The 12,757-nt window shown below is 49.6% G+C and overlaps 1 protein-coding gene across 3 annotated transcripts in view; it reads right to left on the bottom strand.

Annotated features, from left to right (window-relative positions):
- IGDCC4 (immunoglobulin superfamily DCC subclass member 4) overlaps window positions 1-12,757 on the bottom strand; it is a 78,627-nt gene that overhangs the window by 26,322 nt on the left and 39,548 nt on the right. For all 3 annotated transcript variants that reach the window (XM_042823949.1, XM_042823950.1, XM_042823951.1), the window contains exon 5: window positions 644-778. In XM_042823949.1, the coding sequence (XP_042679883.1) occupies window positions 644-778 (135 nt within the window). The remainder of the gene's footprint in view (window positions 1-643; window positions 779-12,757) is intronic.

Here is a 12,757-nt window from a genome sequence, read left to right as displayed (position 1 = left end):
TTGTGACTCGGGCTGTCAGCCCTGGGTAACCTATGCCAGTCTGGCTCATTTGTACACCTCTAATGAGAACTGAGCATCTTCTCAGCTTCCATTACGGTGGGGAAAACAAAACCAGAAAAAAACAAAAGCCAGTAATTTGAACACAATGGGACTTTAGAACAAAAACCTGCCAGCAACACTCCCAGCTCACAGCTACTCCAATGATTAACAGATCTTATCCTGTTTTATAATCCTGCAAGATAATACAAGTTCTTTCTCCAAGGCAGTGGCAGATTCCACAGAGTCCCCACTAAGCTCTGAGTCACCGGAGGAGTGGCACAGGCCCGACCCCACCTCACGACCTTTACTACTGCTCAAGCTCCTACACTGAGTATGACTAATTTAGATCCAAAGGCATCCAGACACCAAAACTTCGTAATATTTCACAGGCCAGGTGAATTGCGTGCTTTGTAACCTTCCAGATTTAATCAGTAATTCCAGTTATTGAAGACACCCTACACCATGACTCCACCTGCATCATTAGGCAGCAATGTAAAAGGCTCTCACCTTGTCCCACTGATCTGTCTGCCTTCTAACAAGTTTTGAAAATGAATGCCCGGGTTCCTCCTGCTGACAGAGGCTCCTTTCCATCCCTTGCACTCACCCTGCCGTATCCAGGAGACAAACGGGGTGGGATCAGCAGCTGCCATGCACTCCATCACCACGCTCTCCCCTGCCACCACCGTGGTGTTCTCCGGAGCAGCAATGATGGTGACATCTCCTCCTGCTGGCTGGGAACCTAATGCCAAAAACAAAAAGAAAAGGCTGTTCTTCACTGGAGAAGTGTGTAGAGATGCACAGCACACCAGACCCTGCCGTGCTCCCCTGTTGTCTCACATGTGCTCTCTCATGCCTAGCTGGAGGAGAAAAATAGGTCTTGTTTTTATGTGACAGCATTGTTTTCCTTAGGATACAAACACAGAGGTGTCCTAAAGATTTATTCTCGTCATATCAACACCAACAGAAGTTAGTTAGTATCAGGACTTTCTCATGGAAGATAAGAAGAGTTTCAGCCCAGAATGTTCATCAGCTCTTGCTAATTTGTTTGTTAATCAGATGGCACTCAGGGACATGGTTTAGCAGGCACGGTGTTGATGGGTTGATGGTTAAACTTGATCATCTTCGAGGTCTTTTCCAACCTCTAATTCTAAGACACCACTATTCTTCAAGCACAACTGCTCAGGACACAGCGTATCTTTTGCCAAGGCACTTTAAGAGTTCAGAAAGAATCTAACATCTTGGCTAAAGAAATTCTGATACGTGTGCTGTGAACTGCAACAAAGAGAGGCCAACACTCAGTGCCCAGGTTTTCACCTCAGGGCACAGAGACTGACTCAGTCACTCCGCACCCGGAGGAGAGCACGCTATTTAGCTGATAGGCACAAAGACAAATGGCCGGCACGTGAAATCATGCAACATTTACATGAAGATTTATAGGCTACATTGCACAACTTCTTGAGAAAGGGATAGGGTTTTTTTGCTCGAAATGAACCTTCTGTGTCTATCCACTATTAAGCAGAGGTTAAGGGAAGGTTAAGGAAATGCCTTTGCAGCAGCCAGATTTCTGTTGTCAGATTAAAACAATCAGAGCATGCTTGAGAAGACCAGACTGTTCATGACCCTCGACAGCAGCAAGGTTCTTTTTTCCCAGCTCTCCCAGAAACATTCAACTCTGAGGGACACTGTTGGTTGTTGTCCTCAGGAAGGGAGAAATAACTGCAGAGGAATCACATAGCATGAGGAATTCCTAAGCCTGCTCCAGGTGCTCCCAGGATTGAGCAGAGAAAGCTGTGGGCAGCAAGTCCAACACAGATCAAAGCAGCTTTTGGCACAGCCTGCAGTTAAGCCTACTGTCTCCCGATGCTGCAGGGTATAAAACAAAGAGGTTCAGGCAAACTCACAAAGGACACACTTAGCAGGATGGTTAAATCGAAGTGCTCACTGCAGTCCCCAGCCCAGGATGTCCCTACATCTCCAACTGCCAGACCCTGAGATATCCAAGGAAAGCACCATGCCCTCCTTGCCCTGTTTCTAATGTACTTGCCTTTTGTGGCTGCTGTGCCTGCACACTGCAGCACCCAACATGTTGTGCTCAGCACATCTCCAGCCTCGCTGCCATCTGCTCAGTGCACAAATCTTACCAAAGAGAGTTGGTATCACTGTGATTTTCTTTCAGCCCGTACAGACGTGAAAGGAAATTCCATCTGTAGTAGGATGAGTATTAGAAGCAGTAGGTAGAATTGCCAAGGCAGAGCAGGGAGAGCAGGAGCCTGTGCTTGACCAGCAGATGGAAGCAGAGACCGAGGAGTGCCCGCAGCCCCCCCAGCTGGGGCCATGGCTGGGCACACCGAGCTGCACCCCAGCCCTGTGCAAACACCAGCAAAAAGAACTGGCTGCACTGGCTAGGGCTTTGCTCTGTTCTATTACATTTGCTATGCGTATCACTCACACCTGCAGATGCTTTCAGCCTAACATCCATCACATCCAGTTGCAGCAGGACAACCTGGGGCAGGGTAGGGGCAAGAAGGGATTTACGTCAAAATGTGGTGGGTTCAGGGACCTCATCTCCACACAGGTCAGAGCCTTGGCCTCCTGCAGCACCAGTGCTGGGCTTGAGAACTACTGAGCCAGAAATGGGCTAAATGTAAACCAGGCCTGAGAGCTTCCGCAAGAGACACGAAAGCTGGAGGCTCAGAGAAATACAAGGTTCTCTAGAATGGCAGCTTTTGTTTAGCTTTAGTTCCAGTTCAGCCAAGCACTAAAATCCACAATCAGTCATCAGTTCTGTCTGCAGGAACAGGCCAAGGGCTCCCTGCTCCAACAGCACTAAGAGCAGCTGCAGCCACAGGGACCTGCAGCTCAACCATCCTGGTCTGAGGCAGCCAGGAGTCAGGTCTCAGCCTCAAAAACCCAGTGGAAAAACAGTTCAGATGCCAGGTGTTTGTCACTGATTGCTACTGAAGTCATATTACAAAAGTAAACAGTCCTGCTTGCTTTTCCAGCACATTCCTCAGTATGCACATGGATGAATGCCCCATGCACCTCTTGTACACAGGGGCAGCTCTTTCCAGCTCTGCATTTTGGAGTGCAATCCTGTAAGTCAAGATCCCCTTATACAGCATCCTTTAGAGAACATTTTTCTCTTGCTATCTCAACAGGCCAGCTGGATAGGATGGAGCTCAGGTTAACTGCTATGAACTGGGTTTGGTTTGGTTTGAAGACTTCCCAAGAAGAGTACTCAGCTAACCAGGAAAACCTCTGCTCAGTGCTGTCTGACAAACATCAAGAGCAAAACCAACTTCGGTTTTTGTCTCCACTGCCACTGAAATAATTTCAGGTCAAGAGGGAACATTGTTAGAACCAAAGGAAAAGGGAGCTGCAGTTTCCAAGACATCTTTCACTGCCTGAACAAAACAGGTCACTGAACACATCTGCACCATGCAGTCTGTTTCGGAGTACTAAAAGCTTCTGCAGTGCTGCTATTTTAAAACTTGGGGTTTGAGATTCCTCTCCCAGTTCCCAGCTTTGTTTTGTCCCTCCAAGCAGCAGGAGGCTCTAGGCAAAAGCTCTGCACAGCCCAAGGCACAAGCCCTGAATTCCTAGAAAAGCTCACCATCACTGCTGCCTTTGCAGACTTGTTGCTCTTCTGAATCAATTTTGCTGGATGAGCAGAGCTCTGGGCACTGGGAAACGCTGAGATGAAGGCGCTACTCCTGCACGTTTTGCCACCCTGTGCCCATGTTTGTGTCTGCACAGGGAGACACAAGGATGCCACTCAGCATTAAGGGACAAGACTTACTGACAATATGCAGAAATACTTCCAAGTGTCCCCTAGGTTTTCCTGTTCACGAGCGACTCAATGCAAGCTGATTTTCAGCATTTATGCATTTTCCCATCTTCCCATCACAAGTCAGCACAGTCAGGCTAAATTCAGGCACTCCACTCCTTCACACCATCACTCACACAACATGGAGTGTAGCGTCAGGTGCAGTGCAGAAATCAAATGGATGCAGCAAGGGGAGCACAGGAGGCTCTGAGCAAAACGCCCAGTATAAGAAACAGTTCTGTAGAGTCTCAAAGAGAAGAGAAAGTGAGCAGGGATGTGAAGGGAGGCACCATGGGGAGCTGCTCGGGACAAAGCACAAAATGTTTATTTGAAGTTTGAGCTTGAGTTATAAAATACAGCAGCAATCTGAAACTCTCAGAGCCTACAAGCCGGCTCTGCCTCCAGAGCATCCATAATTCATCAGCTCTTTTCTCCCACCTCTCCGCTCTTCTTAGCGCAGAGCATCCGCTAAGAATTCAGGCAGAGCAACAGGAGGAAAATGGTTTCTGTTCAGCCAATTTGTGATGGTTGTTTGCAGTGACAAGAAGATGATTCTGGTCGGGAACTAACAGATCTTCTCCTGCTTCCATAAACAGCCTGCCTCAGCAGAACTGCCGCAGGTGAAACATGACTTGAGTGGAGTCACATTCAGCTCTCAGCTGTCAGCAGTTCAAGACTTGGAGATACCCAGTGATCAAGCAACAACCTTCTGCTCAGAGAACTTTCTCACCCTCTCCAGAGGAGGAGCATGAAACCTTATTCATCCCTCCGGGAATAGATCCTAGCACTGAGCAGCTGTTCATTAGGGAAAGTCAATGCTGTCACTGCTGTTATTCCGCAGACAATAAAGGAGCAAATTGCCCATTGCAAGCACACACCTTCAAAAATGCAAGCACAGAGTTTGCTGAGCACGACCCACTCCCACACCCAGCTCTCGGCTCACAGACCTCCTGGATCACGCAGGGAGAGTGGTGACAGCAGCCACAGAAGAGAACAACATCCTCCACACCCATCTTCCTCCTCTGTTCACATTGTCCTGGGAAGTTATCTGTGATTTATTTCTACTTCTGGTCTAGACCCAGAACGGTACAAAATCTCTAGGCAGGATGCTTGGCAAACCATATACTGACACACTGATGGATCTGATCTGAGGGCAATATCAGTGACATCAGGTCTCAATGTTGAGCATGCAAGCAAGTTTCTTCTTTTGCAGCTGCCCTCACCTGAGCTCAGCAATGCACCACTTCGCAGTAAGGAGCCAAGGGAGAAGCAACCCCAGTGGCTTCCAGAACTGCCACGTACAGCTCCTCACACACCCTAGCACCCAGGCTTCCCCAGCATGTCATCAGCCAAGTGCTATCTCCTCTCCACAAAAGCAGCTCTTGCAACCACACATCCTTTCCAAAAATTACTATTACCTCCTCTGAGCCTCCTCCTGCCCTTTTGCTATGCCAGTCCCTGTGATTCTTTGAATCCAAGCTCTGTTTTCCTTCATTAGTACAGCTGGAGATGAGTAACTTCTGCTTTCAATACAACAGGCTCAGGAGCTTTTAGATATGCATCCCAGAGGCTCAAAGGAACAGCTCCAGCACTAACCACACCTAAGTATTGAGACTGCAAAAATCTTCCCACTGTGATCTAGCAGCACCAATGCCCATAGCTTCACTAGAAATGCTCATTTCTTCCCTTCTTAGGGGCTGCGATGGCAGAAATCCAACCTGGAAAAGCAGATAAAAAGGAACTGCTTTTTGCTTGGCTTGAGAGAAACGGCCTGGCTTTCCCCAGCTCCTAGTGCCCTGCATGGAGCTTGGGAGCACACAGTGACAGCCCCGACACCAGAGGGGCCAATGGGCACTCCTCCTTCATTCCCCTCAACTTAACACAACTGAGAGATTTCAGCCCAGGAACTGCTTGTAACCAGATGCCCAGGAGGGGCTGAACAGTGGCAAGTTTCCAGGAACTGCCCAGCATTTTCAGGGGGCTTTCCCCCACCCAAACCATGGAGCATTTGGAGTACAGAGCCTTTTACATCCAGGGGACGTTCAGCTCAGCTGCAAAGCAGCCGGAGCGTGCTTTGCCCACCACTCCTCCTCCTGCAAAGCTGTCAACATTGGCTCTCTGTTTGCGTACACGCAGTTGGAACTGCTCTTCATTACGCCAAGAGGGACTGGAGCCAGCCAGACTGCACGAGGAATTCCTGCTTGCTTCCCCAGTGAGTGCTTGGAAGCACCCACGTTTCGCTGCTCCGCGCAGGAGCCAGGCAAAATAAACAGGAGCTGAGAGCTCCACGGCACGGAGCGGCTGCCGACCAGCGCTGGGGTTCTGCTGCTTTCCTGCGGGAGGCCCCAGTTAGCTGAGGGGCCGGGGAGCTGGGCCATGCGTCTGCATTTGCAGAAGCCTGAAGATATGCTGCATAGAGCTCTGAGAGGCAGAAGGCAACAAATGCAACTGTTCAAGTGTCACTGATAATGTCAGCACTGCAGATAAAAACTATCATTTAATAAGCTTTTAACCAGTCCTGGCACCTTTCCATAGATCTTCACGTAAAACTCCTTGTCAGAAAGTCCCTCAGTGCGCATCAGGATTTAACCCCCAGGTCAGACGAGAGGACTGCCGAAGAAAGGAAAGCAGCAGCACTGTCTAGGGATGTCTGAAGCCCTTGGCAGAAGGCAGAGCAGCCCCCAGCCCAGCTCCCTGCCTTAACCCACCCCACAACCCAGACAGCTTAACCCAAACAACCCTGGGGCCCCAAGCCTGCCAGCCTCTGGGATTCAGCGGGAACATTCCCACATTTCTTTAACCATCATAACTGATTATACCAGCTCTGTGTGTAATTTAAGTGTGACAGAGGGGCTTCAGAGCGGAGCACAGGACACAAAGGCTGTCCTGTAGCTGCTTTCACCACCTAACAGAGATCCTCACAAGTATGGTTAGTTAGCTGATGACTGCTCTGTGCTAGCAAAGCAGCCTGTCTCCACATTTTGGCTCTGCCTTCAGGCTAGCGTGCAGGCAAAAAAACTTGCTTGTCTGCACCTGCCTAGCCAGAGCTGCAGGCAACATCACTCCTGGGTCGGAGGGGTCAGCCCTGCACTGAGCACAGGGGAGAACACCTGTGGCAGAGCACGGGGTGGACTCGTCACAGTCTCTGACACCAGCCAGCCCTTTCCCAGAGGGATTCTCCAGGACAACATATCCAATTTCCAGGATGCTGCAGGTGAAACTTCCCAGAAAAACAAGCTGTAAGGTAGGCAAAGATATTCTGCTGCCTTTCCTGCAGAGAAGAGATACAGACACGGTCAACAGAAGGCTTTCTGGCTCATTCACACATTCACAAGCCCTGGAACGCCTCCTTTCTCAGTCAGCCCAACTTGTGTCAGCGCCCGGAGCCATTTCACTCCGCTAACTTCCTGCCTGTGCTCAGAGGCTGACATTTCACAGGGACTGACACCTATTTCATCAGATCTATTTGCAATTCAGATCTACTTGCAACATTGGATCTATTTGCAATTCATGTAATCTGTACCTCTAGCTACAGCAGAGAGGGAACAGGCTGGAGGCCCCAGGCTGTGCAGAAGGACACAGCCTGCTTTCTTTGTCACCAAGGCTTGTGCTTTGTCCCACTCCTGCTGCCAGCCATGGGCACTCATGTTACCATCGTGCATGGCTTTGAAAAGAGAAATTACCTTGTGGTGTGTTCTCCTGATGCCAGGTATGCAGAATGCTTCCTACAAGCTATGCTTCAAACACACAACACACTGGGATCCTACAATAACACAGTCTGGCAGCAAATGACGACTGCCAACTTGGAAGGAAGAGCTAAAAGCAGATGGCTGCATCTGCATTAACTCAGGACAATGCAAATCTGTTTTTGTAAGAAAAGTCTGGAAGGAAAGCTGGCTTTCTACAGGAAAAGATCATTAGTGATATCCATATTTTGTGTCAAACGGCTTCAGTTGGACACTTGCTGGAGTGCTGTAGCGATTCCCAATCTGTCTCAGGCAGTGCCTGAAGACAGAGAGCTCAGTAACACCACCTGCCCCAATCCCCTCCCTCTCTTCTGCTCTTCATTCTCCTCCACAATTCATGCAGCACTGCTCCTCATCTGCACTGTACACAGAGTTGGGCAAGAGCATCTCTCGTTGAGACAAGGCCTTAGATCTGTCCCACATCCAAAGAAATGGGACCACAAGCTTTGCTGTGTCTCTGGACACTGGCAGCAACAGCATCCTCACTCGAGCTGTTAGGATTCTGTAAGCACTGCAGGGCACCACTAACGGCCAAGGCTCTGCAGTAACACAGACAATTAATAATTAACAAGTGCCATCAGGAACCCAACCATATCCACCTTGCTGTCCCACAGCCCTTTGCAAGCTGCTGACCTAATTATTATCTCTATTCTTAGCTGCCTCCCAGGCTCAGCAGGCAGGTACAGCTGCTTTACACGTCCCAGGAGAGGCCAAGTGCAGTCCTGTAGTGCTGCTGTGATGTGCCACAGGGATCCACCGGCACCAAAAGACTCCCAGAGGAGAGCTGGCTGCAGTCTGCAGCTTAAACACTGCTTCAGCCAGAGCCTTACCAAACACCAGCTCTTATTTCAAAAAGCCTCAGAAGTGCAGTGCATGTGGACTATTAAGAGCTGCAGGTGGAGAACAAGGAGGACTGCAAACCACTCCCAAATCCAGCCAGCTGTGATCTCGGGAGGCAGAGCTGCCTGTAACACAGGAGCCGAGCCAACCCCAAAAACTGCTATGCGTGGGGGAGACCAGTTTGCCCTCAGGACCTGGAAACAGCTCACCTATTCCCTGCCTCACATCTCTAGTCCTGCTCGATTATCCTTGACACCTCTGTTGCCACTCACTTTGGTGCCAACCCCAGGTTTAGCTGTTCTGCTTAATAGGAGGTGAGGGCTCTGAGTTTTCTATCAAACCCTCTGTCACCGCGGGCTGCTGGAGCTGTCAGAAGCACAGCATATCACAGCCCTGCAGAACTTCACAGACAGCTGATCTGAAATTCCCCCTCTGGCTCCCGGGAATAGGCTAAAGATGCTCGAGCTACGGGAAGTCCTCTCTCGGCGATCTGCATGCTGTGATGTGCGCTGGCCCCAAACTGACCCCAGTCAAGGAAAGAGCTGGGTGTTTGGGTGGGTGTCTGCTAAGTGTCTGCACTAATCTTCACAAGTTTCACCAAAAATCTGTGGTCTCAGTCCTGCTCCATGTCTGCTCAAAGTCATCGGCATTGTGAGGCTCAGTAAAGGGAGACAGAATGAAGAGTCTGCAGTTCATTTTAGGCAGAAGGTCACTTTTAGTTTACAGATTCATTTATTAAGCTAGAAGAGCGTACATCTTCTCCTTCATCTGCCATCCTCTAAATTTATACTTACTATGGTTGGTTTAGCATCTTCTACTGCAAAGGAAGAATCAAGAGCATTTTTCACAATCCAGGAGCTCTGACATGTGAACAGCTTCAGCTACCTGCAGAAACCTGAGCTGGGAAATGTGTGCAAACAGTCTTCATGGGTTAGAATTTGGGATGTCGAGTGCAGAGCAAATCCCTGCTTAAGAGCCAGAGGAAGAAGAAAACCAGGATGCTACACAGGAATAGTGGCAGAGGACAATGCTCAGTGGAAGAGACAAGGAACACGGACACAGCAGTTGCAGACTGAAGCTGGGATCCCCCCCATCTACAGAGGAGAAGCTCTTCACTTGTTGGCTGAATCAACAACTCACAGTGTTTGCTCTCCCCATGCTCCCCCTGCCCCACGTTGCACGGCACCCACATCCCAAGCTGCGAGGGGAGCACAGCGCGTGTCGGCAGGGCTCAGGCTGAGAGCCAGCCCAGCATCCTGCACGTCATTCACACATGCAGCGACTGAAAACCCACTTGTGGTAACAGCACGTCTGTTTCTGCGAGGTGGTGGCCAACTGCGAGTGCTGCTCACTTCATCACCACCTTCCCAATGAGCCCCAAAGCTGGCCCAATCCTCTAGCTGTGTTCTTCTACAGCCTTTGGGGCAGAAGCCAGCCAGGTCCCAGCACCCGGAGCCTGGCTCTCCCTTAACACCCACAAGTAAGTCACCGCAATAGGAACACCAAAAGAACACAAAATGCAAAGGTGTTTCACAGCTGCCTCCAAGCTCTGTCCCTGTTATCGTATTTCATAGAAATGCTTGACTGAAAAATACATTTCCTGGGACACTGCTGCAGTAAGCTGCTACAACTGTCAACGTAAATGATGTTCTGCCAACGGCAATCTCGTGGTGTCATCTCTAATAACACAGTACTAAATCCCAGCTCAGGGAGGACGAGCTCATCTGTCGGAAGGCTCCTCGGGGGCTGCTCACTGCAGCCCCTAGCCCTGCTCCATCTACACATGCAGATCTGTACTCCCCATTCCCGTGTTTATTCCAGTGCAGGCACAGGATCACGTGGGCATGGCTGTGAGACCACTGTGGCAACACTGCTGCACTGACGTCTTGTCCGTGTCCCAGCAAGGCTGCTTGGGCATTCTGATTCCAGCCAGCCAGGTCTGGGACAAAGATTCTTACCCAAGTATCAGCATGAAGTGTGATCTGACAGTGCAGCTGTGGTTACTCTACATGCACAAATCAAGAATAGGGTGCACAAGGACACAAGAAAAAAAACATATCCCACCAGGTAACACATCAGCATCCTCCTGTGCTTGTGCACAGGATCTGCAACTCACCTGAGCAGGCAGATCTCCAGCACCACGTGCCCACATTGACACATTATTTTAAGAGAGCAGCTTCAAGCCTATTGCTGTTATTTTTGCCTCTGGAAGTGCAGATAAAGAGTTAAGGAGCAGATTCTTGTCTGTGGCACACGGTCAGAAAGCGGAGACGCCAAGAGCCCTGTCTTGCAGGACCATGCTTTGTTCATTCTGCTGCGGTGACCGATCTCTCACTGCAGATATAAACACTGAAATCTCCAGGATGGAGTTGTGGGGTCAAGATCTCAAAACAGATAGCTTTGTTTTAAGCTCCTGTACTTTTCTCAGCTCAGAGCTCTGTTATGATCTGAAGCTGCTAGGATGTTTACCTTTCTGCAGGCACGTAGGCCATACCACAACAGATGTGGGGCAAAGAAACAGCACAAAGAGCCAGCACTGTGCATAGCATGGAGGGGAGAAGTGGAGCAACAGGCAAAGCGACCTGCTGAGATCACACATGATGATGCCCAAACTTTTCTGTTATCCTTCCTCAAGATAGAAGCACTTGAAGGGTGAAGGAATGGCACTGCCAGATGGGCTCGGTGCTTCATCTGCTGGGAGCAGCAGAGATTCAGGGGGAAAATCCGAGTTATCCCTCTGCTCCTATTCCTACAGCAGGCTCTGTTTCTGGGCTGAATGACAGAGGCCTGCTCTCCGGCTGCTCACAACACCAATTCTCCAGGGAACGTCTGGAAATTTGTACCATGAAGTCTGCACAGCCCAAACATCTGCAGAGCTCGCAGCCTGCCGCACTCTGCTGTGCCTCTGCACAGCCACTGACACACAGTGCAGCCTTCAGCATGTGATGGGGAAGGCACACGACCGAGAGAAATCACATTTTGGGAAGTGTTTTAGTGGGGTTTTAGCATGGTAGAAAGGGGTTGTGCTAACTGCTGTCTCTCCTGTGAAAAGGCCTTTAGTAAAGGAGATGGAACAACTCCCATCCATCACCCAACAACGGGGATGGGGAGGGACAGAAAGAACTGGGCAGAAGACCTACAGGGAAACAGATTCCTTTGCTACATACAGACAGCTCAGCCCCGCAACGCCTGGCAGAAGTAGAGGCATGAGCAGGAGCTCCCAGGCCTGAGACCTGCCTACCCAGTGCCAGTGGAAGTGTTTGCATTACAACCAGCACAGCCCTGAAGTCCACCTGGAGCACTCACACTCAGTCATCACCACATGGCACTGTCTCATTGCTCCTGCCAGCAGACATGGAATAGTTTGGCCTCTGAAATGCCTGAACAAGCAACTCAAGCAATACTAAATGGCTGTACCTTGAGCTTTACTTATTTTCTTTTCATTCTCTCACATCTCTTCTCCAGTCTCCTCCAGCCAAAGGATTTCTGCCTTACAGTTCACTCCAACTACTACCAGCTACTTCTGAACAGGGAGTAAAAAACTCCTCAAGGCACTCAGGCAACCAGAAACACGCCTCTGATGGAGACATGCTGAAACTCAAAAGGATCGATGCCATGCCAGTCACTGCTGGAGGAGCTTGTGGCCTGCACAGGTCACTACAGTTTCCCATCTGTCTCAGAGATACTTTTCCCCAATTATAAAAATCCCCAGAGATTTAACAGGCATGTTTTTCATCACTATCAGCTCAATCTGGTGAAAAACTCAACCTCGCATATTTGTTTTTGCAGCCAGCGGGTGGTGCAGTGCTGCAGAAGCGAGATTTGGGCGAGAACTCCAGGCAGAAATCTGCTCAGCCGGCTGCTGCTCCAGAAGGAACGCTTCCCATTTAACCTTTTCCCTTGCCTCCATTTGCAAAGCAGATTAAACATTGCAGAATACAAGATGCAATTATGCTGAACAAGTTACGATGCCAAGGACAGCATATTCACCTTTGTAGCTTGATCAATATTACTTATTGATATCAAACCAGACCCAATGGCAGAGCGGTCTCTGGAATGTGGAACTGCCCATAGCAAGCGTTCTCCTTGCCTCTGAGCTTCATTAAGCTGGCAAGGGCTGACAATTAGATACAGAGCATTCAGCTGCTCATGAATTCTCTGCAGATTCCATACAGATTACCTCCATGACACAATCCATTGATCAGAGGTGTATTCTCAGGCTCCACAGTTAATTACACTCCCTGCTGATGGATGAACAGCAAAGCCATCTCTGTGAAAATACACTGGTAGCAGAATGCCAAGCAAA

Source organism: Centrocercus urophasianus, unplaced genomic scaffold, assembly GCF_019232065.1.
Source record: "Centrocercus urophasianus isolate 14NV4802_14NV808 unplaced genomic scaffold, USGS_Curo_1.0 seq_23, whole genome shotgun sequence".
Lineage (NCBI taxonomy): Eukaryota > Metazoa > Chordata > Aves > Galliformes > Phasianidae > Centrocercus > Centrocercus urophasianus.
This window is presented reverse-complemented; position numbering and strand designations above follow the sequence as displayed.